Source organism: Ptychodera flava, chromosome 12 (assembly GCF_041260155.1).
Source record: "Ptychodera flava strain L36383 chromosome 12, AS_Pfla_20210202, whole genome shotgun sequence".
NCBI lineage: Eukaryota > Metazoa > Hemichordata > Enteropneusta > Ptychoderidae > Ptychodera > Ptychodera flava.
The window spans coordinates 12,122,947-12,148,549 of record NC_091939.1 but is presented as its reverse complement, the minus strand read 5'-3'; the positions used below and the strand labels follow the sequence as shown (position 1 = coordinate 12,148,549).

The 25,603-nt window shown below is 35.6% G+C and overlaps 1 protein-coding gene across 18 annotated transcripts in view; it reads right to left on the bottom strand.

The window, feature by feature from the left end:
* LOC139145032 (golgin subfamily A member 6-like protein 25) overlaps positions 1–25,603 on the bottom strand; it is a 170,981-nt gene that overhangs the window by 90,530 nt on the left and 54,848 nt on the right. For 10 of the 18 annotated variants that reach the window (XM_070715944.1, XM_070715942.1, XM_070715949.1 and 7 more), the window contains one exon: positions 2,720–2,899. In XM_070715944.1, the coding sequence (XP_070572045.1) occupies positions 2,720–2,899 (180 nt within the window). Of the gene's footprint in view, positions 1–2,719; positions 2,900–3,012; positions 3,142–17,292; positions 17,500–25,603 lie in introns of those variants that run through there. The other 8 variants (XM_070715932.1, XM_070715936.1, XM_070715937.1 and 5 more) reach the window with 5 other exon arrangements.

The window sequence follows — 25,603 nt, the reverse complement described above, 5'->3', positions numbered from 1 at the left end:
CCTAGTACCAAAATTTGCATGGTGACCCTGAATTTTTATTCTTGTCTTTTGAAAGAGAATGGTTGAAAGTTTGCTTGAAGAAAGTTTAAGTCTTTCATTATCAAAGCAAGAACTACCTTTATGCAATTTGTAAGTCCATTCCTTGCGCAGTCTGTTGTCATAATTCAGTTTTAAAAGTAAAGTTTGATATTTTACAACTCATCTATCCACATCATCAACAGTGTAGATGACGTCAACCCATAACCTTTGCACTCACCATCACCCATCACCATGGTGATAAATTGGCCTCAAAAATCTGTTAAAGCTCCCAGAACATGACAGTGACTGAACCAAAAACAGAAAACCATGAAGAGAAAAAAATAAATACATTTTTTGTGTGTAATTTGCATGATAACATAAAAGTCATGTAAGCCATGGCAATTTTTTTCTGTGTACATTTGTCAAGCTTATCTCATTGCACTTTAGAATTGCTAAGAATCGAAACTGTGCGCAACAACCTACATTTGTCAAATATTTACATCCCAATGATGCTGGTACACAAATTTAGGTGTCATCTCACCTATAAATTTTCCCAGTCCAGAATTAACATCATACAATTACAATCTGTGCCAGATTTTCCTTTTATCTAAACCAAATCTAAAAGTTAACTAAACTGCAATGACGAAATATTGTTATTGATCAATAAATTAAAGAAATCAATTAATTTAATGGTAAAATATTATGAGCTATCAATGATTGAAAGCAAAAAGAAGTAAATTTATCAATAAATAAATGTGGAAATATTAGATCACACGGTAAGTGCAAGTGACTAAGTAAGTTATGTCGGTCATTTTTTCAGGCACACAACAAGAAGCATTTTTTGCACTGTAAAGGAGATTAAATTGTCCGGCACCAAATTGCTCAATCCAGTCTAGAGTAGCCATACATGTATATGTCAGTGTTCCATAGGATGCTACTGCCCAATATTAACAGAGCTGTAATTTTTGATCATTTTTTTCTAAACCTTTCTGCTTTTTAATATCAACGCCAGTTTCTTGTACTACTCCCTAAAGCATGTTGAAACACCTGTTAAATGTCTTTAGCTTGTCATCACAGTGTCTATACCTGTCAAAGTTCACTGTTTTTGTTTACATTTGAATTCTAGTCCGGGCCTGAATTCATTTTTCAACAAGAATGTAATATAGATCAAAATCGTGCAAGTGCAGTTTATGGCCCTTACATATGAGGTGATCCTTTTTCTAATGAAAGACTGCTTTATTATTTTTTTTATGCTGTATTTTCAAAATTATCAAGACATCAAAAAAAAGACACACTAAACAATAATTCAACACGTCACCTGGTAATATGAGTAATTTTTCAAAAAAATTAATTTTCCACATTTGCAGTACTTTGTTCAGTCTAATTTATGATGTATTGGAAAAGAGTGTCAAAGTTTGAACTTTCAAGAATGAGTAAGTAGACAATCACATTAAAAGATGATTTTTAAATAGGTGCACGTACGAACCATGTAACTACATTTTTTGTTTGTTTGATTTTTTCATGTTCTACAACAATGATGACAGGGATGATTACCAGAATTTAAATTGTAATTTTTTTTAAACTTGAAGACATACAAGCTGGACAGTTGTATCTCCTAAATCTTGTTTGAACAACAGTTCTTCAGTTACCAGTATAATATATTGAGCTGTTAACACCAGTCTCAATAATTTTGGCAGAATACCAAAAATTCCAAAAATATGCAGGAAGGAGTGCTTCCTTGAAGTGATTTAAGTCTCAACGAGACAATGTGTTTTCTTCCCGTGGGCATTCTTTTACAAAAATTATGAGTCACTTCTGTGTCTATTTTCTGACTATCGAAGTTCAGATACAGTTGTAACCTATGTGTTTCTGGATAAAACTTAGACAGAGTGTCTTGTTTGAAGTGATGTATGATATTAATTTGTTTGAAAATACTCCAACACGTGCAAAGGAATGCACAATTTGTTCAAATCGTACAACAGTTTTATACCATAATGCTGCCTGTACTGTGCAGAACTTGTCAAACACAGCGTCTCCTAGCAGTTTTTGGCGATGTATGACAAGTAAGATACCAGATACGGCAAGACGGGTCAAAGCTAAGACTTTGACCCATGGCTTTGGCCGTGCAGGGGGATTCAAAATATCACACTTTGTGCAAACAATGAGTCAGTTCATGTACATGTACACACATGTTTTACTACTACTGAGCTACGGCTGACTTGTCAGGTAGCACTACTCAAGGCTCCAACAAGAAAAAAAAATCAACTCCCCGGTGATACACCGACGATTAAGAGATTTGACAGAACGCTTAAATATTTCATTTGGGTGTTTAATGGAGGTCAAACCACATAGAACCTAGCACATTTGCTTTGTATGACTCCAGGCATTACAACTAAATTCTGGGCAAACTTCCAAAAATAAAAAAAACAAAACCCACAATCTCAAATAGGAACAATCTTGACCCACTGTGTAATCAGGATTAATATAATTGCTACAAGCAGAACGAAATTCCTGCCACTCCTTGCAATAAAATTCACACCAAACTTATGAACGATCAATATGTCTATAACTTTCCTGGGTAAAAAAAAATTGTCTTCTGTCACTAATAGCATGACACCACCTGTTACAGTTGTCTGACTTATAATCACCCCACTCTGCCCAAACTTGCAGAAAAGTGAAATATTTATAGTTTCCTTCCCACCTGAACCGATGACCAGTTCTTCTTCGTTGTCGCCCTCACTCCACTCTCCGTCTGCCTCAGAGCCGTCCATTTTCTTCTTCTTCTTCTCGGTGGTTTGGCTGGGCTTCTTTTTTTTGTTGTTGTTGCTGCTGTACAGAGTCCCTGTCTTGCCGGTGTCTATGTCATAGTAAGTAGCTGTGCCTGCGAAGGCGTAAGAACATTAAAAAAAGATGACATGTTAAGATAAGCTACCTGATAATCAACCATTGGCATTCCACAGAAAGATTCAGACAAAATTCAGGTCGGTCCCTTACCACGGATTGAACCAGCCCCTGATTTAGCTTCAATCACGGGGCTTGCGTCTGACTTGACAGCCACATCCTCCATTTTGCTACAGCAGCTACACTCGGTTCAAAGGTTTTTTTTTTTCAAAAAAAATTGGTCACCCTCATTGATTTGAAACACGGCAACACCACTCCTGAAGTGTTGCTATGACGGCGTAAACAAAGCAATAATTCCGACTTCATATATACAGTCAGCCCTCAGTGTTGACAAATTAATCATGGGCTTCGGCACAAGAATGAAGCCAGGATTCTAATCAAGGCTGAAATATTGTACACAAGATAACTGAGCCACTCATCGGGAAAACCCTCATACACCACTAATCAAAGAAATACAGGCTAGCAGTGTTCGGTATTTGAGTCGCATTGTCAGTCTTATCACTGGATACTTTTTCGAGAGCAATCTTGCATCAAACATGACACAAAAAAAAACACACAGGGTCTCAATCAGGCTATCGGACTTACTGACAATTTCAAGCGCAACAGCACGCTTTTAAATTGACTGTTACGGATTAACCTATTCTTTAATAAGCTTTGAAGGCTTCACCTTTCAAACAGTGATGAAAAACGAAATAAAAACAAACAAAAATTACAGGAAAACAAATACTTCAAATGGCAGAGCTTTTTTTCTGAAAATAAAGGCACTGCAGTTTCATTGTTTCGAAAGTGTCTCCTTGTTGGCAAAAAGATATGAGACGGAATAAATTTTTTCTCCTATCAGACGAGAGCATAATGGGTGACACTTTGCTGGATTGTTGTCAGAAAGTGGATCAATCAATGCAGTACTCAGACAGTCAATTTTGAACATGTTCCCGAACACTGAATGTAGCGTTCATGCCTCAATTGTCGGCAAAAAGCAAAAACCTGCACAATTGTAATCTGAAAAGCACACCAATTACTACGCCATTATACGCCTCGGTAAGAGTTCAAAGAATTCAAACAACTGAAAACACACGACAATAATTGCCAATTGTTTCCACAATCATCAGCATTTGCATAATCTTCTTGTATGCTAACATGTTTCGTCCCAAGTACAATTCTGATTGGTTGACAAGTGGAAAGCAACTAGAAGATGCTGGCAAAGTTTCAGAAAACTGATCTTTATCAAAGAAATGGCGAGGCACTAGAATCACAGGATGTTCCCTCCCCATCTTAAGACGATAAGTAAAAAAAATCTTACTTTTGTCTCATGTTCAGCTTAGAGAAAATTCTCTTACCTGGGAATTACACTGAAGTAATCTGAAACCCAAAATTTAGTCCACATAACTTTCCTGGATTTTTTCAGTAATACTGGTATGTCCATAAACTTTTTTTTACATTTTCTAGAATTTTAAGATGTCTCTGGTGATCTGTTTGGTTGGAAAAGACCAAACTGATGAGACTTTCGGGATTATTTCCTGACTACTTCTTCTGACATTTGATACCAATCACATTTTCTATTTTGTCATAATCATAACTTAAATTGATGGAAAAATAAAATGCCCATGTCACTCTACAAATTTGATAGTACATGAAAGAGGTTGGAAAGCTCAGACTCTGTTCTTCCATTCAGTTCGTAAGTGTTGTACACCTTTCAACAACTGTTGAAGTTTTGTTTGTAAACACTGAGGAGAGAGTACCTCCTCTTTGTCAGAAACTCTTAACCCCTTCACCACCATGGTTTTGCCAAAACCCACTGTCATCAAGAATGAGTGGCAGGGGCTCTTTACAGGGCATTGGGATTGAACAGGTCAGACAGGTGACACAAGTGTTGTAGAACTGTTGAGTTTTTTAATTGTGATGACACTTAGAAAACTGTCAGTTTCAAAATAAAACCACTGAAGCAGGCTATTCCAACACATCTTGATAGATGACAATACTTTGAATGAATATAAAGCAAATTCTACTTCGAATTTTAAAAATTTACTACGCAAAGCAATATAGGGACGTAGAAAATTTTGGTTACTGGTGGCAAAAATAAAAGTTTAAGCAGTTAGTGTTGGAGTACATTATGTTCGTGCAAAATGCCGTAAATTTTTATGAAACTCATTTTTCACAGCTTGCAAATTTTAGCTGACACTGGTTGTTTTTGCCAGCTGCTAGTTATTTTCTACATCTATGCAATAGAACACCTGAACTTGAGCAGCGGAAAGTTCTTGATCATTAACAATTATGTTTCTTTTTTCAAAAATCACAAAAACTTTGAACATTGCTGTCACTGTACATATTTTTCTTTCTGTACAATACCTGAAACTCTTTGTCAGGTGAGGGTTACCAACAGAGCTGCGGTTATCAGGTTGCTAACCACAGAATAAAAGAAATATTTACTGATTATTTGCTCTGTTTAATGCTTTGTTTTACTGTGATGAATGTCTGAAGAGATTCCTGAACTATAACAATCGGCTGGCTGCTATGATCTGAGAAACATGCATGCTAGTCGCACATGGTTTTAAAATTCGAATTTCCACTGTTGATCATTATAGTTAAGGTAGGCAGACCTCCCTGCTAGAAGTAGAATGTTCCACAATCTGGAGTTGTCTTATCAACTTGTACAACACGCCAGAGGTTTATCCTGCAGTTTTAATAAAAGGCTTATAATAAACTGGACTGAAAATCCTCAGGGAGCAATGTGATGATTTTATTCTGTATTGCTGACAGCTTAGATTGATAGTATTGATGATACCGTACTCGTCCGAGTATAAGCCCCTGCTCGTGTATAAGCCCCCCTACTGATTTCAGAGGATTTTAGAAAATGCATTACATCCGTGTATAAGCCCCTACCCTACTGTAACTCAAATACAGAAAGGTTAGGAGAGTATATTTGGTCATTTAACTTGGCAAAATTACTTTTAGATAATAAAGAAACCATTAAATGATGTTAAAACAATGGAAACTGGAGTTCCCTTGACAGCATCGTATGGAAAATGACACGTTTTCCCAGTACTATCTTGATTCTTTGACCCTACTCACCCCGTCGCCAAAATAGAATAGTCTCACTCACGTCGGCCATTGTTCATTTTCATGCACAGCCACGATGTTTTCATGCTTGAAACATGCAGTTTCTTTTGTTTGAAGCAATTATCCTTTCATTTGTGAAGACTTTTCCTGGTGACTATTACAATTTTCACTGCTATGTTGTTGTTTTCACAAGATGTAGACAGTTTGATACTGGAATATTGAGTTGCCTTTCTGTGAAGCAATGCATGCCTGTTCACATTACTGTTGATCAGCAGCATACATGACGTCTTTGTTTCAAGTTTGGGGGTTTTTTGATGCTGAATTTCACCAAAATGTCCTTCTGTGTTCAGAGATTGTACAATCAGTTTCTTTGGATGTGTAAGTCGATTTTGAAAGCGATAGAAAGATCGAGGTGGTTTGAAAAAAATCGTGCATAAAATTAGCATAAATTATGCGTCCATGCCAGATAACATGGGGTTGCTCGAGTATAAGCCCCTCCCCTAGTTTTACAGCTGTTTAGTGTTGCCAAACCGGGGCTTATACTCGGACGAGTACGGTATATGGCAATACAGATAAATGTATTGTATGATCTTGATTTTGAACGTCATGTCAATATATATGCTAAAGTATTGAGCCATGTGAATGACTTTAAATTGAGAAATGGATGGACAGATGTACATTCCAATGTCTGGAAAGTTTCTCTCATACTGTACAGCATGATGCTACATTATAGCCAGCTACAGGGGCAATGCATTGTAAAAGATTAATAACCATTTCAGTGCTTTCAATATTCCCACCAAAATTTTAGTGCAAAATTTCAACAATTTTTATATGAATTTTTTGTATTTTTTGACAATTTCAACCAAATTGACGCCACTTTTCATTTCCTACTGTTTTTGAAATTTGGAAAAAACTCAGAAAAAAATTGGAAAATATATTTTCCAAAAGGTGGCAAAAATTGACTTTGGCGCTCAAAGGGTTAATACACCAATGTATCCTGTGAACTCAGGATGTGCCATAGACTCAAAACTGTTCTGTTTAATGCAATAAAAATTCTTACTTTATTTCCTTTTTTGGGGGGTTGGGGGGGGGGGGGGGAATTACTTAACTGACTCACAGAGTTAGTTCAGAAATTCAAAGGGATAAGGAGTGTACTAGCTCACATAAAACTTGACAGAAACCATTGCATGGTAATAGAGCCATTCAAATCCATCGTACAACAGGTGGACTGTAATTCTCTACCATAGTACTGACAGATAATGAATGCTGAGAAAGGTTAGACCAATATTGGGATGTGCTTTCCCAACACTGTTGCCCTGTGCATTGTGGGTGCCTCTGAAAGTCAATGCAGGCTACAAATCTACACACAAGGAGTCGTGTAAATTATATGAGACCAAGTGACTTCACGCTCTGCACACACTACACGAAACCTTTAATCGTATATCAACCAAAGTATTGGAATTTTTTGCAAATACTGAACCAATTCAGACATCAATCTAGGGACTAATTTTTGATGTCCTAGTCTTAGCAGAGAGAGGTAGGGTTGAAATTGCTGTTATGTATAAACTGCACAGAGCACAGAGAAATGTGTATATAAACACACAAATCCAGTCCTATCAGATACCTGCTATTGTTCTTTGTGGCGTCCGTAGCAACTGAAATTCAAGAGGCTTGTTGAGTAACCATGTTTGAAAGCCATTTTGGGTGAACTACACCCCCCAAGGCAAGGACATACGGTTCAAACAGATCTTTTTCTTCAACTTCCTCTGCAGTCAATGTTATTTCACAAACATGACACACGCATCCTACAATCCACATGTATTTACTCGACAAATATCAATGCCTTGAAGTCAGACTACGTAGTTCAGCCAAGACCCTGAGTGTCCCTGCCAAAGTTTTTCTAAAAAGATCCGAGGAAAAGCATACTCCCCCCTGACGTTTACCTGGTTGGATTTTTGCCAATTTTTGTCCATTGCACACCTGAGCAGAACTGACGTAACCCAGCTGGGATTTCACAATGGCAAAGAACAATGCCTTTTTCTTTGTCTAAATTTACCATGTTGACGTCCTGGCCAGCTAATGCATTTTTTTGCCCATTGTCATTCCAGAAACTTTGCGAAATGTTGACAAGACAAATGAAAAGACCCTGGCATTCAGTTAACAACTTTAACGAGAAAGACGGAATGTTCTAGTCCCGCTGAGATTGCTGATATCCAGGGAATATTCAGCGGATCAACAAGATGTGATTTGGGAGCACATTTACTGATAGAATATGTGTACAGGCCTGCTTTGTCAGGATAGGTTGTGATAGCCATGTAAATGACAGGGATTACCCTAAACTGCTATAAAAGATGGAACCTGGCAAACAATACTTATCTCCCCATTACTCCATCTCCATGGATTGAAATACACTGGGGTTTTTTTCCGCTAAAAAACTGAAGATAATCAAACGTTACTCTGTGCTCATTTTCTCAAGTATCTTCAAATTTCGTAGAGAAAACAACACTGTATGATCCACTAGATACTGTCTATGATTAGTTAAAGAACAAATGTGACATACTTTTCCTTCCAACACGATGGCGTTGTATAAATTAAAATATAAGTGAACTGCTGACTTAAATCTAATACCTTTCTAAAATGCAATCATTTCTATAAACTTACATTTGAGAAAAACACTTTTGTAACTGCTTGTACGACATTCATTTCGATTTGATGTGATAATTTAATCATATCGTATTTTCAAAAGTTTATACCAAATTTTGTGCATGTGGATCAGCCTGCGGGTTAAATCTTCATGATTTCAAAAGAAATGAAAAACCAGCTGTATTACTAAAGATATAGAAATTTCTTTGCGGTGTTCATATAACTTTCCTTGGTAAGTCTTCTGAATAAACACTTTCAAACACTGCTTTGTGAAGTTGCCACAACTCAGATATCAAATAGAAACAGCTACCAATGAGTAAATACAGAGGAGACAGATATTACATTATTGGTTTTATTTTAGCTACTGTAACGAAGTTGAAAACCATCCATCTCAATTCACAAGACTTCAACTCTTTTATGACAGGTGGCAAGGCTTTGACACTGAAGGGCATGTTCCGAATAGTACGCTTTACTGACCTACTTATACTCTGCCAGTGCACGTTACCTTGATGGGAGGTATCCTACAGACTCAATAAATTAATCATCGACATTTCAAAAAAATACTTGTTTCTATTTTGTGTTACAGAATCACATACAGGTAATTTCGCATGACGAAACCAGTTGATGAATTTGTTTTACCACCTTTAAGCTCTTACCAGTACTTTATAAGAATACAAGCAGCAAGGACATTTTTAAAAATGTGCAAGATGTTATCGAGTAAATTCACTTGTCAAATTTGTACAATAAATTAAGATTCAAAATTTGAACTTGGACAACCTGTCACCTTAATGTAAGTATCAAAATGCATTGTGGGTAGAGAAAAGTGATCAATCTTAATGCTGATTTCACATCTACATCTATATCTATACACACACAAACACACACACACACACACACACACACACACATATCTATATTATATATATATATATATATATATATATATATATATATATATATATATATATATATATATATATATATATATATATATATATATATATATATATATATGTGTGTGTGTGTGTGTGTGTGTGTGTGTGTGTCATCTATCTGTATTACATGTATGTGAACAAAAGAAAATTGTGGAAAAATTTTAAGTATCCAAACCTACACATTGTCTACCTTGAGACCAGCAAGTTTCAAATTATTCTTTGTCAAAATTCCCTTTCTAGACGGTGCATGTAATTTGCAGATTGTGCTGAAATTCATACATGTATGTTACCACTGTTTTGTACTGGTCTGCTGATACATCCTTTCATGACAGTAGTGTTTATGTCATATTCACAGTACCACACTGTACACATGTCAGTGAAATATATGGGCTTGCAAGTGATGTTTTTTTTTGAAAACTCACTTTCACATGAAAACTACCAACAAACGCTCGGTACATCAGCCAAAATTTTACTCAATCAAAATCAAAATTGTTGTGTGAATTACCCATAATTCATAATTTGATTTCTATTTGTACAAAAAAGTTTGGAAAGTGGAAGAAATGATAACTGTAACTTTTCAAAATTACAAATAAAATGCAATTTGGTTTGTAAACTCTATAAATCCCTGTAACAAGTCAGTCACGACTCAAGGGTTGTCAAGATTGGCATATAATGGGACTTTCAAGGAGTTCCCTTTCTTAACAGTTCAAAGTCCTTGTGGTCAGATCACTTAAACTCTGAGTCTGCCCTAAATTAATCTTAATTTACAACTTCATTTAAAAAAAAAAGATTTACAAATCTTAAACAACTGACCACCGTCACAGTCAACAACAAAAAAGGAAAATTTTTAGAAGGCATGTTAGTTAAAAATACTCTGATATTAATTACGAAATGTGGTAAAATGGCAGGACTTCATCTGTACAGCTATCTTAAGTCAGACTTGCATGTTTCGTGGGTACAATTTTCTCTCATTGATTTTCTTTTACATTGTCCATCAGCTGTCACACTGATGACGCCAGCCTAAGTGGTCCCAGAACTGTTTCTTTCATACGTTTTCATAACCACCACAAGTAAAGCACATTAATTTCCATGTACAAAGGTTTACTATACATTACTTTTTTAAGCGCCAACGACAGTCACACAAAACAGCCAAAGTGAAGCAAATTTTTTCATCTAGTTTGCCTAATGCTTTTTTCCTTTTTTTTACCTGATAAACACACTGTGGATGGATGAGAAACAGGTAGGGTCGTGACACTACATTCAGCTCTGGTCACTGAAAAAGTCCTAAGCACACTCAGGTAGAACATGTCTACTGTCTAAGTACCTGAAACGTCAAACCATGATACACAGACTCATTAACTTTCAACTGCGATGAAAAAAACCATCAATTTCCCACTTATTGCGACTAGATTACAATCAAATGCCAGAATCCTCATAACTTTGGTGAGTTTTTCTACTCATTTTCATTACATGTGGAATTATAATTTCATCAAATAATTGACATGTAAAATTCATAACAGCACAAAACCGAGTTTCCAAAAGTGTTTTTTGTGACAACGTGTTAATAAAGCTGTTTAGAAAATCAAAGAAACTGAGATGGCTACAGTTAAAGAATGCAATGTTATTGTTTTAAGTACGGGAATGGAATAAGTAGCCATTTTCTATTTGCATAACCCAACCATTACATCTATTGTTAATGTCATAATTTGTATTATTTGCTAAATTGGGCAAATAAAAGCTGATTGATTGATTGATCACTTTAACCAACAGTAAAACAAAGGTATTGTTGTATATCTTCATGGGAGACTTTTTGTCCATAACTAAACTTACTCTGAGTATACTTAGAATGTCTCTCAACGTGTTTTACAAACGTTGGACCCTCCATACGTAAACAAGGAACTTAATTCTAAAGCAACTGCAGCAAACAACTGTAGCACAGCTTCAAAATGACATGATACAGGAGAAAATTAATATTGACAAAATTATGAAATTTGCATGTAGGATGCCCAGCTGAGCATCTCCCTTCTTTTAATTGAGCACTCCTACTGCTCGTAAAGTTTCATAGTCTCTGTGACATTTCAGAATGCAATAAGAAGTGTACTTATCGTATCAATACACACAGCACAATTCACACACCTGTAATTTATTCATAAACTATACTATAATTGAAAACATACCTGACACAACTCCGGCTTAAAAGTCCGCTAGGGTAGACAAGAGAGTGTAAAACTATATATCCAATCTAGGTTACAAAAGAGTGCTTTCAACTGAGAGATGCACAATGTGTATGTAAATACCCTCAAATATTTCAATACCAGGAAATTAAACATTTGTGTGAAAAGTGATTGATCATGTGTATCCAACTACTGTACATAATTGCAACAACACTGACATCAGCCACACCTGAGATGCAATTTGTTCCCTATCTCAGAGAGCTCACAAATTTCACTGGTACGCTTTGTCTGTTTCAAAAGAATGGTTTGGAAACAGCATACATGTAATTTTGTTTTGGAACAACAACTATGATACAACAACAGCTTGGACTGATTTTTAAAAATTTCCACTCAATCCTATCGTTAATTACGTTTTCTCTAATTACTGAGATTTCAACCCTGTGATCTGGACAAATCAAAAGTTAGTGACATTGACCTATGCAAGGTCATGGTTGACTGCTACAACTAAAAGTGACACTTTTGCTGTGAAAACTGACAGGCTGTTTGTCCCACAGACAGAAAAACTGTTACAAAACTTTATATCTGACAACAGGAAAAGTTGATACCACAAGAACTTAATTGTGCACAATTTTTGAACTTTCGTTCGCTAAAAATATCTAGAATGAGTGTTTAACGTTTTTGCCAAAACAGAATGAATTTTGCTGAAATCTACAGGCCATCTGATATGCTGTATACTTGGTATGTTTGATCAGAATTTGCAAACAGTAAATATCAAGAGAAATGATTTGGAGTGTAAAGCATATCAAAATGTCCACAAATGATTTGTACAAAGAAATACATTTAAGTTGAATTAAATTACTTGAATTTTTTGTATTTACACATATTTTAACCTGGTTGCTACGCCAGATGTATCAAAATCTTTCTAAACTACAGCAAAATGTTGTCACGGAAATCATCACTTATCTAAGAAAGATCTATGTGTCTGTGCTGCAGAAACACATGCTAATTTTCCTCAAACAGTGTTGCCATAGATACAGTCTACTGTAATCAAGCACGAGTACAGGTATAACTGTTGTCAATGTACAGATCTTTCTTTCAGAATGTTCTGACAGACATTTTACATGTTTCCTCAAACACTGTTACCATGGATACAGTCTGTAATAGTTTGCAAGAACAAGGGAGGATTACCGGCATTTTCAACAAAGGGATGTCTTCCTTTGAAGAGGCACAAAATATTAGGCTTGAACAAACAATAGAGACATAGTGATTTGCTAGATCTTTTCTGTTTGCAATTTAACTGGACCAACAATCTATGATATACATTCACTGCAGCACTTAGGAAGAAATTATGAGTGATTATGGTCAGAAATCATAAATCTAATTAAAAACACTGTTCCAAAGTCCGAACATATCTTTTTTAAAGCCAGCACAAACTACCAGTTCATAATGCTATTTGGCACTTTTCACAAGTACCGTACACTTGGTAGACAAGTCGTAGAAACAGACATTTGAAATCACCGAATGTTCAAAGTTATTTATCTTCTGGTCCACATTGAACAGTGTATTGCCTGAACTTTGACCTCAGATAAGCAGACTTCTTGCCTGTATATTACCTGACCTATCACCTTGCAGCAAACAACTGAACTAACTTGGAGGCTAAAAGTGCCGCTCCCAACTCAATGTGCCCATTCAAGAGTTTGTGTTAGGTTACAACTTGCTCATGATGACAGTAAACCAGACCATTCATATGAAATAATAAACTGATCGATAGCAATATGATGAGGTTGAGAAATGACAAACAAACACACCTGCAAAGTTGGGCTAAATATTTAGCTTCAAGTAGGTGCAGCGCTATCTGTCTGCGATTTTCTGATATCTAAAGATCTTAATTACAGCCTTCTCACTCTAACAGAGCCATGATATGACTACCTTGATAACATGTTGCCATGGCTACAAGCATAAACAAAAGCCTGAACGTCACAATATCTATCAGAGACTTACATAATTTACAGGGACGCCAGTCGACCTGATTGCCTGGTTCTTCAACAAATGATCAATCAGATTACCGAATCAACAAAATTAAATTGTGTAACTCGGACAAAAGAAAGGTCCGCGCAAACTTCCTTTGTATTTTTTATCACAAAATAAATTATTATTGAGAAGGATAAAACGTCTTATTTCTCCATCAATCAGAGACAAGGAATTATTTTGTGCATCTGGAAATAGAACCGAGTCAGAAAGAATTGCATTAGGTATGTTAATTAATATCAAGGAAAATAATTGAAGTTTCAAATTTGAATTAAAGATCAAGTACTTTGATTTAAGGAGGTGAGTGTTGCTGCTTCGGGCTGCGCCAAAAGATGTCTGGGACTCAACTCTGTCAGTATACTATTGTGTGAATGAGATACTGCAATTATTCTCTCCCCATTTGCAATTTGCTGACTCTCTTTAGGGATTTCACTCCAATCCTATCGATGAACATCATGGACAGCGATATGGTGGATTTCCGTCTGCGGGTTTCTTGGGAGTTGTGTTTTAATTTCCTGCGATACCTTTCAATCTACCTTACTCAATTGCTCAGCTACTTTCCATGTCCGCTATGCTCTGACCTGACTGCTGTGAATGAATGGCTTCCCTGATCTGCTCAATGCCTTGGATACCGACTCACAGCACAAACATTTCTCAGACAGGAAGGAGCGATTTTTTCATGATTCAACACGACACAAACTACTCTAATTTGCCAAACAAAATAATCTCACAGAGAAAAAGAAAAAAACAAAAAGTTTGACAGTTCTGGAGTGTGGGGATCCTACTGTTTTATACTGTTCATTCTTTAAAATACGGCAAACCTAAAAATCCTTGTTAACTGCTCCTAGCAATATGTCATTTATTCTCATAACATTTGTTTCCTTTCATAAGAATTTTGCCTCATTGCATCGGATACCAATTACCCATGCCTCAATAAGCAGTAATTTCATGTTCGTGTTATTACTGAATTTTTTTAATATTACCATTGCATTATCCCCCATAGAGGGTCAGCAAGAATTTTTTTCACAAAGTAGATGCAGAGTACATTAGTCTGTTTTCCACTCTCAAATTCTTATTTTCTTATTTTTCAAAGTAGGACACCAAGCTGAAAGAGGACTAGGTGCCATAAAATGTTGAAACCTCACAAATTGTTCTTATCTTGAGAGGGAGAGCGACTAAACATGATCGAACTTGCCGAATATGTCGGCAAAGTTATTACACTGTACCAATTTTGAATGTATCAAGTGTACGGGAACAAACAGCCTCTGTGAGATTGTTTGAATTCAGAATCAAAAGCATGTTTCTGTTTAAATTTTACAATTTGACAGTTTGTCTTGTTCAAGGCACAAACTTGTTTACAATTAATAATATGCTTCAAATCAAAGTTACCAAATTATTTTTAAAAATGGTAAATAGTTAATTTCAAAAATAACAGCTTTCTAGATTTTAAAACACAACAGATTTTCTACAATTTCTTTCCTATCAAATTAGACTCTAAATGAAAACCACAGTGTGCTTTCTAAAATTGAAACTAAATATATGGAAACACATTATTAGCAAAGATCAAATTAAATCTTGTTGTGCATTATATCAATAGCAGTACCTCACCATGGCAGCCTATTTTGTCAGGAATAAACTTTAAAGTCAACAAAAGCCTTTTCTTATGGATGATAGTTATGGTAGTCTGTGATTACTCTAATTGCATTTTGCATGTTGAGGGCGGCTGCAATTCCTTAACACAGACGTTTTATGAAACCTTTGGGCTTACATACACCTGTTACCTGTGAAAAATGGCTTTTACGACCTGAACCCGGCAATTTAACAAGTCCAAACAATCCTCCCGTGTCTGACATAGTACCCATCAAAGTCTATGATTTACTGATTTACGAGTGCTGTTCACCGTTATGACCTATGACCTTGCCAAGGACAGGCAGAAATACACAGCAAGGGCCTGAAGTGTATGAGCATATACGTGTACACACATAAGGCATTGTAGTACAAGACAACAATAATACTCTAATGACTTGAAATTTCAATTCGAGATCAGAAACAGCATGGTAGGTGAGTTAGTAACAGGCACATTTGGTGCAAGAAGCAATGACTTTATCTTGCTAATTGAGAGATTAGTAGAATTTGGCACTGTTACAACTCTACATGTACCTGAAAAAAGAAGAAATTACTATTCACAGTACATAACTGACATAGTGGCGTCCCCAGTTACATAATGTTTACTGTACAAGTACTCACTGGACAAAGTTTGCATCTTGCTTCAGAAATAAAAGCGCAACGGGGCATGAAAAATGTCACGAGCAAAACTCTAAATATGCTGCTCATGCCAGGAGCTACAGTATATTAGAGAAATGAAAGTTTGACCACAAAGTTTTGACACTCTGGCTTTGGTGGCAGAAATCAGGACAAATTGCCCCGTTAAAATGAGCCGATAATCCCCCTCGGAACACAAGGGATTCAAAACGGGTTACAAGCTTTCTGATCTTTGGAACATATTTAGACCCAACCTTCCAAGAGATCACAACCTTTACAACCATAATAGTGGAGCCACTCAGGCGTGATAATGCCTACTGTACTACAGAGCTCTCACCTCTGCCTGAACATATCATTATTACTCGTAAAACCAAATTGATTCGGACATATCTTGTAAGCAACTTCAATTTTTTTTTTAATTCTTTCACTCTGATCCAGGATATATATCATTAAAGATGCAAATTTTATAAAATAAAGACATATAAAATTGGATGTACGGAAAAAATTTCCCTCCAATTTTTGAATTAAGAGCTGGCTGTAAGAATTTCTTCAGAGACCGATTGTACCTTTTGAAGACAGGCGTATTGTGTAAAATTGAATTAAACCTACTACTCAAAAGGGTCTAACCGTGATTTTCATGCCATCTGACAAAAAAGTATTTTTTTCCAAATGTGGCTGCTTTTGTAAAGAAGGCATTTTTATGGGTGACTTCATTGTGTAATTTGATAGAGCCAGACGACATATTATCCACGGTTCTCCCAGAGATTGCAAATGGTAAGCACCACTGTAGCTTTGTAGTAAACAGTTATAGGTTTCTGTTACAGTGAAGCTTTTATCCTCAGTGCTCATGGTGAATTAATTTGCAGAAAACTAATAAAGTTTTATTTTGACAAATTCCTCCCTTCCTCAGGAGGACCGAAAATACAGTTACACCTGTGTTAATGCCAAAAGTAAACTCCTTGAAATCACGATGTGTTCCCGGAACACACGCAGGAAATACAAAAATCTGCCCTGTGATTATGCTGTATAGGCGCGGTAATGAAAAACTGGATGTATTACCCTGTACACCAGAATCAACAGGTGGGAGGCTGCTGATTTTTCACAAACGCTATCATGCTACTCCCAAGGGTGTGTATCACTCACCTGTTCCAAATAATAACAAATGCTTTCAAAGCCACAGAAAAAATTTCATCCGACACACCTTTGTAAATTCACAGGTGACCTTTAGCAAGTAAACCTGATAAAACGAGAAAAAAAAATTTAAATCAACCGACCTTGATATGGCAGAGTTTGAAAATCCCTTGATTTGAGTAGCTGGTAGGAATGCTTTGCACCGATTGAGATGATGCACTTGTCCTGTGAGTCCGTTAACAATGTGCTGGGTGTAACATAAGCAGTTGTAGCTTCATTCAACAGTTACGCTATGCCATTGAGCTCTATTGTTCCAAACCCGGCAACCCTCAAACAGACCAAGATTTGATAAGGAACTGCACCGCTATTGGCCAGCTACGGGTCCCACGTAACAACGTTTAACTGCACAGGCCAAAGGGTAAAACCAAACCAAGCTTCTAGGAGGCCAAGGGGGAGTGTCCCTTTGTCCCCCCCCCCAGTTCTAGTTTACGCATGTTTCAAGTTTGTTTGCCTTTTGTTTGCTAAACAAACACCTTCAGATAGGTATGTAAATTATTTTCCTCTGTTTGCAGACTCTTAGTTCATAAGCCTCAGTCCGACTTCCATGTGACGTGTACACAAATATAACTGGAATTTTAAGTTGCTACCACAGAAAACTTCCCTCCGCAGCTCATAATAAACTAACTGCTACTGTTAATCAGTGTGCAGTATATACACATTTACTATCTCCATCATTTTTACTGTTACAGTAATAAATCCATTTCTGACATTCACAGATGTATGGCTATGAACCTACCCTAAGCAATCCCTCAGACTCAAGTAAATAATGCAAATTAAATGCATCAGGGCGTTATTTTTTTAATATGTTAATTACGAAATTCATGACCACTGATTTTACAAGAGGAAAGCATCCTAATGATGGGCTACATACTCATAAAGTCATATTCTGATCACATTTATGATTTATACTGTCTTGTTATATGAGAAAAATTTCTCCTCGTTTCAATTTAAAACTATCATTGCTACAAAATGCAATTTAAACATTAAATTACCAGTAAGCAATAAAGATAATATTTGTGTTATCATATTATCATATACACACAAATGTACATATATGTACAGTCACAGAAAAACATATATGCATGAACATACACTCGCACATGCACAACACAGTACGTACGGTACACATTTATGACACTGCTACCTTGGAAACATCAGAATGGAAAATAACACCACTATACAAATGCGATCTCGTAATATGTGAAGGGATCTCCTGATACATAAGGGATCATGTAATATCCTGGTAGGGATTAATCTACAGCCATCCTGATACCAAACTTTTCCACCTGATCTCCTTCGGTAAGTCAAGCATGTACCTCACTTATCAGGTGGTGTTTGTTTGTAGTTTGCCACAGAGAATTGTCAAAAAGTGACCTTTCTATTCATGTTGTGATGACCTAACTGGCTTGCCTGAAGTATTATAAAGATGTATTGGGGATAATTCAGAAGGGTGTCATTGGCTGCCATACAGCATGTCATGCATGGATTGATAATGCATATATCAATGTTTTCAAACAAGGGGGGTGCAGACCTAACAGGGGAATTTTGACATTTTTGCTTATCAAAGTCAAGTCAAATTCCCCACCCACAGGTTACAAAAATATGTCGGATACCGGAAGGTGGATGAAAATAGAGGCTACATGCACATGATGAAGGACTTGATATTGGTCAAAATTCTAGCCTCAGCGCATATCAAAGCAATCGAAGTCACCTGTCTCAAAAAACAATTTGCAATCAATATTCCCTGTACTCCCCCCCCCCCCCAGTGGAAAACATCGATACTTGCATAAAAATGAAACCTTGCAAGTGAATTATTGATGGTGACTCAACGAACACAGTGAAGGCAATAAATTCAACAAATTACAAACTGATTATTGATGGATTATAGCTTTATGCTTTCATTAAAGCTTGCATGCTGGTAATGCATTTATGTAAAGGAAGAAGAGAACTTTCAAAAATGAACCAATGATGAGTATAGCGTTGTCTCTCACAGCTACATCACGTGTTACCACAGAGGTTTTGCAGGAAGGTTGTGGTACTTTAGTTGTTGTTGAACATGTACTTCAGGTAGTGAGAATTAAGTACTAACCAGACTAGTTTTGCTGGGTGCCTGTAAATAAAATTACTTACAAAATTATTATTACTATTATTTATCCCCATAAAATGATAAAAAACACAGGTTTTATGGTATTAAAAATCAAAAATAGCTATTTGCTTTGACCCGGGCACGAAATACTTGGAAAATTACTGTATGTATTAACACCATGTTTTGTTTCTGAGTTTGTTTGTTTGACCAGACGGGAACGTACCAGTAGGTTTGACGAAAATTCAAGGATGGCAAACAAAAATATTTTACTAAAGTGCTCTATGTTAGAAAACACAATATAGATAGAACATAACATTTAGTTATTTTAAAGCACTACTGTACACATCTTTTTGCATCAAATGTATTGATACCTCAACTATATAAGAGAAAACTTCTGAATAAAGTCGCTAAATTGCATTCCTTCTAAAAACACATTTGGAAATAAACTGCGCTCTAACCATGTATTAAAACTCAGCATACCAGAAATCCGGTGCTATTAAAAATTGCTACAAAGATACTTTGCCCACTTTTTGGAAAACAACTAAAATAGCATGATGTATGACACTTCTGTATAAAAGATGGGAGAAATAATTTGATTTTTTTCTGTTTTTTATAGAAAATACAGCTTTCACCCAGAAAACTGACCATTGGGCGACAAATGAGGGAGTTGTACTGTGCAATAGCCTGGGGGCGCATTTACTTCGCTGGGGTACTGGGAAAAAAAATGCTATTTGCCACTTGCCTGGACAAGCCATGTCTGAGATTGCTAATGATCTTGTAATCAATTGTTCACTGTCCATTACACATTGTCGGACCCAAACACAATTCATACAAGCAGCCTGCCATGAAAGCTAACTGTCCACTAGGAATACCGCCCTACAATCACTACAATGAGACTGCAGACCTCGAGCCCAATACAAAGCTGTTTTCTAAACTGCAACAACCTTCAGAGAGAATGTCTCAGCTTTAACACGAGGTATCAAGACAATTTGGTACACATTAGGGGAATCTTGTCACTCGTAAATTTGCTAACGATAGTTACAGAATGTTTTGCTGAGTAATCAGTGCTGTGATCACAGTCTAAACAACTCAATTTACAAGATAACAATAAAACTAGGATGACTGGAATTAAAATGACAAAAAAGACTCCTTTTAACCTTCAATGTAATCAACAAGAAGAATCCTGGGATTGGAAAGTTGTTAACTGCATAAAGGGTGTCTTCAAATAGCTATAAAAAGACTAATTAAGAGAATGAAATTAGCATTTTGTTCTGCAATGGTTTCTATAAGTACATATCACCTTGCTTTCTAAATTTAACTCATTCAAGTATTATTGTTTTAAGGTAGAACTCATTGCTAGGACAGATATTCGGACTCTCAAATTTCTAAAATTCTTTTCTGATCTACCACTTGTGTGGGCTCATTTTAAAGCTCTTAGAAAAAGAAAACTTTTAACCATCTTAGTTTTTCGAAAATCAAAATTGAATTTTCTTCCCATTGAGTTAACACAGGGAAAGCAGCCATTTTGAATTTCAAATATCTGTAAATGTCAGGTAATCTGTTTGTAGCAAAATTTGCACGGTCACTCTTGATTTTATTCTTGATTTGACAAGTATATGGCTAAAAGTATCATTTACCAAAGCTTGAGCAAAAGTATAAGTCGCTCACGTTCAAGGTGCATACTACCTTTAATACGGCCGTCAAACATAGACAAATGGAACAGCCAGTATACTAGTATATAGTTACAAAATGAAGTTAACTATGACTGTTCTCCTGTATAGAAATTTTTGGGAAAAGTACATTAAAACTGAGCAGATGACTTTAATGACATATATGTTAAAGTGTTGACAGAAGTGAATGGTTTGTGTGTTCAAAAGTCCTGTATCTTGAAACAATTCCAGCAAACTTTTAACCACACTTCAATTTCCAATTTCAATCTTGTACTGTTGTATCTATCTCACAGACAGGTATTCCACTCTGAAGATACCAATTAGCTGACCGATGTGAATAGCACTTTACAAGTAGGGGTGGTGACTCAATTTTCTTTTCCAATAGCCACGGTCATAAGAAGAAATTACCCTGCACAGAAAACGTGTCTCCACAAGATGATCAGATGTGAGAAATCCAAGGTCCCTGACATTTAATTTTTTTTCTGATTAATGCAACAACTGATTTCACATTTATTATCAAAACATGTGATGGGAAAAAACTTACATAGTAATATATTGACAGAGCTACAAGCAATTGTTTGTGAAAAAAAAATCAATGTTTTTCATTGAAAGATTGAAAATCAAATGATGTAAATTTACGAGTATCATCACTCCTGCAAATACAATGTAAGCACTGTATAAAATTTTACCAATTATTCATGAGAATGTTGGTATAAAACATTTGTTGAAATCAAACATTAAGGAGAGATCACAAAGAATTTTTTTCAAAGTCAAAGTATCGGTATTTTGGTTTTTTTTGAATTGCTTTCTCAACTAAAAATTTCATTGTCTATCCAGATAATTCAGCTCAACTTTTTGAATCTGTGGCATGTATTAAATGAAATAACGTATAACCTATCTAAAAGAATTACCATCCTCCTGAGGTTGACTCTGATCTTTTCGTACCTACTCTCAAGATAAAAGGTCTAATAACACCATAGAATATAAAGGATAAGTACCCTGGCATTCATAGCTCTCAACAATGAAACATTTGATATGAAAAATATCAACCGTCTCTCAGCTAAAAAAATACCCATGAAAAAATATTGGAAAAGTAAACAGAACAATGCTTGCATTTCTAACTATTTATGATTTTCTTTGCACCTGTGTCCATACATGTCTTGTTTAAATTTATATTTCCAATATCCATATGAGATAATAAATATTACTGTTGACAGAAGACGTTGGCACTTTGCTATCTTATGAATATGATAATTGTAAGAATCAATGTAATTTTTTTGGAATTAAGTATACATGTGGACATAGTCAAAGACATGCCGAATGTTCCAAGGTGCAAGTTTTACAATACAGTATCAATATCTAAGAATTTTAGTTTAAGGCAGAGTAAACTTAAAAGAATTATCCCAATCTTCTTCCAGCTCTTGCCTTTTGAACTTTATTCTTCTGAAGATGCAGCAATATCAGAAATGGTTCCATGTGAAAATTTTGCCAGTCTAGTACTGTATCAAAGTCCCTCCATCTCACGATGGCTGCATGAATCACTCATTGTACTCTTGTTGTTTAACCCTTTGAGAGCATTTTCCCGCCAAAAATTTAGTGCAATATTTTACTAAAGATATTTAAGAAATTAAATTTTAAACAGATTTTCAAACTACTTTAGTCTGTTGTCTTTAAAAGATTATCCAAGGAAAATCTTTTTTCCTAGTAAAGACCTAATCACTGTAAAGTTCCAAATCGGTACCACATCCAGAGCAATTACGCCCATCTTGACTTCAAGAGCTTGTAGTATTGCCATTTAAATTCCCCAAACAACTGTGTTGCATGTATCATGTACACCAATAACAAATAGGGCTAATTGATTATATTTTGAAAAAAGTGTTTCTTAAAATTTATAGGGAAATATGGTTGCAAAGCAAACATTGTCAAAAATTAATCCTTGCCTCTTTCGCAGAAAAAAAGTCCACATGACTGAAAACCGGGCCACAAAAAGTGTTCAATGGAATATTGTAAGAAAAATACTCTCTCTTACCCCCCAAAAAAAGGCAAATCTCAGATGAAAAAAATTAAAATTTCACATGTCCTCATTCTGACCACAGATATTATTGCCTCCAAAGACATTATTGCCTTCATAAACATTGCCGGCTCAAAAAATGCCGTTTAAACTTTGCCAAGGCTCCCTTATCAAAATATAAACTGGCTCTTTTAATGCATTAAATACTCAAAAACAACTCTGCTGCATTTCAAACATTAAATTATTACCTTTAAGTCATTTTAAATGGCTTTTTTACCTTAGTAAAAGCTTGATTTATGTTCAGTCAGTGCACAATTATTAAATATGGCCCAATCTATGGTTTTTAATATGCTGGCGATCAATACATTAATCTTCAAAGCACATATACAGTTCAAAAGAATGTCAATAAAAGGCTTTAGTTAAATTTCACTACACGCATGAAAAGTGTTTTTCCTTAAAATATTACATTTTAAAACAATAAAATCACAATAAAATCACAATCTAAACACAAGCATTTTGGTAGCCATCCAATAATTTTCATACTGGGGTAGTTTTGTCACTTAGATGTTTTAATATTGAATCCATAGGGTGAATTTTACGGAATATTGAACAGTCTGAAAATCTCAGCATTGAATCCTCTATTCTATGGAATATTAGATAGTCTGCAAAATTCAGCATTGAAGCCTATAGGATATGAACAGACCTAAAGAACAAGGTAAAGTTAAGAAATACATCACAAAAAATTGTTAATTGAAACATTAATACCCATGAAAACCTTCCATGCTGAAAATTGGTTTGAAACTTTCACAATTTATAATTTTTCTAGTCACATTTGTTGACCTCAATTATGGAAGTGACAACATATTACACTTATTTTGTATGCATAGATTTTATTGTTGTGACTTTTGTGACTCAAAAATTGCAAGAGCAGCATGAAATAGCCGATTTGCCACACATATAGGTCATGGATACATCGACTACTTGCATGAAGGACACCTGAACGAAAAGCCCCTTTCCATTCATGTATTACAAATCACGTACAGACAAGGGATTTTTTTCTTATCTTCTGTGTGTTTTGAGGATAGAACAAGCAAAAAACTCACAAAGAAATTGAAGGGTCCGTGACCTAGTATTAAGTCAGTATCACATATAATTCAAGAATTGATACGCATGTAACAAAAGGTCGTGGGTGAAATTAGAAAACTGCAGCACTAAGGCCGGCAATTTCATCTCAAACACAAATTTTCTGAATAATAAATTGATGCACTAATCAGAAGGACAGGTCTACTAGTAATGAGGAACACTGACCTTTAAAATTCACTTCTCAAAAGATTACAATTTCATACTCCATTCATGCTTTTTTTCGCAGCTAATGTTATTATGAAGTTACATGTGGCAATTACCTTTTGAAAAGTTGCGGTCAATGCTGTGAAGATAAACGTGAATATGTGCATATAGTGTAAAAATTCAATGTACAGATCAGAGACTGCTTGGTTGAAACATTCACAAAGAAGAACGCATAATCTTTCCTTCAGGTAGTATGTGCCTAAAAAATTGAAAGATGTAAACTTTTGCTCAAACTTTCCTTCAGAAATCTTTCAACCATTCTCTTTCAAAATCAAGAATAAAAATCGGGGGTCACCGTGCAATTTTTTTACTAGGGAGACAAATAACACAAGCTTTACCAATATATAAAATTCAAAATGACCGTCATCTCTGTGTTAACTCTGTGTAGAAAAATAAAATTTTGAATTTTGAAAAAACTAAGCAAGTGAACAGTGCCAAGTGCTTTAAAATGAAGCCCCACAAGTGGTATATCAGAAAAGAATTGTAAAAGTTGAGAGTCCAAATATCTGTCCCTGAGGCGCATTCTACCTTAATAAGCCAGTTTTCAACTTTTGAAAAGCCTGGACATGCGATGAAAAAACTGCAGCCATTGGAATGGGGCAGTCAATACGACATTAAGTAATAAATATGCATCACAGCATTGATATCAGAATGATGGGGGAAAGGTTTTACTGTAACTAAAATTGCCACAATAAAAGTTTTGTGGGAAAAAAATCTTAAAAGTGTTATTTATTTATCAATATTGCCGGGGTGATGAAAGAGTTGAGGGGACATTGATGAATGAAAGTAGTTTTCATTGCAGTGATAAAAATGAATGTGATTTCCCAGGTGTGGAAAGCAGTATAAAGACAGGAATAGTCGACGAATAATTACCGCGGCTAAACTACCAATCATTGATATATAATGTCTTTAGGTCTGATTCATGGAGGTTTCAATCCCTGTCCACTTCTCTTGTGGATGACAGTTATATGTACTATCACAATCCAGGTAATTGTGTTCCTGCAAAGCCGTAAAGAGTTGGGCACTGTCACAGAAGTGAGATGAAATGAGATCTACATAGCAGTCAGTCGGGATACCACTTCACCGCAATTCTCACTGCACAAATTTATTGCAAGCAGGCTTCAAGATGTGTACCACTGCAACATTTTCATTCCTTATTTCAACAAACTGTTTTTAATAGACTATCACTGCAAAAGATTAATAATAAAATCAGATTTTCCATGAGAGATCTCAGTGGAAATTTGGACTTGGAATCCAGACATGTTTTTGTAACAAAATGC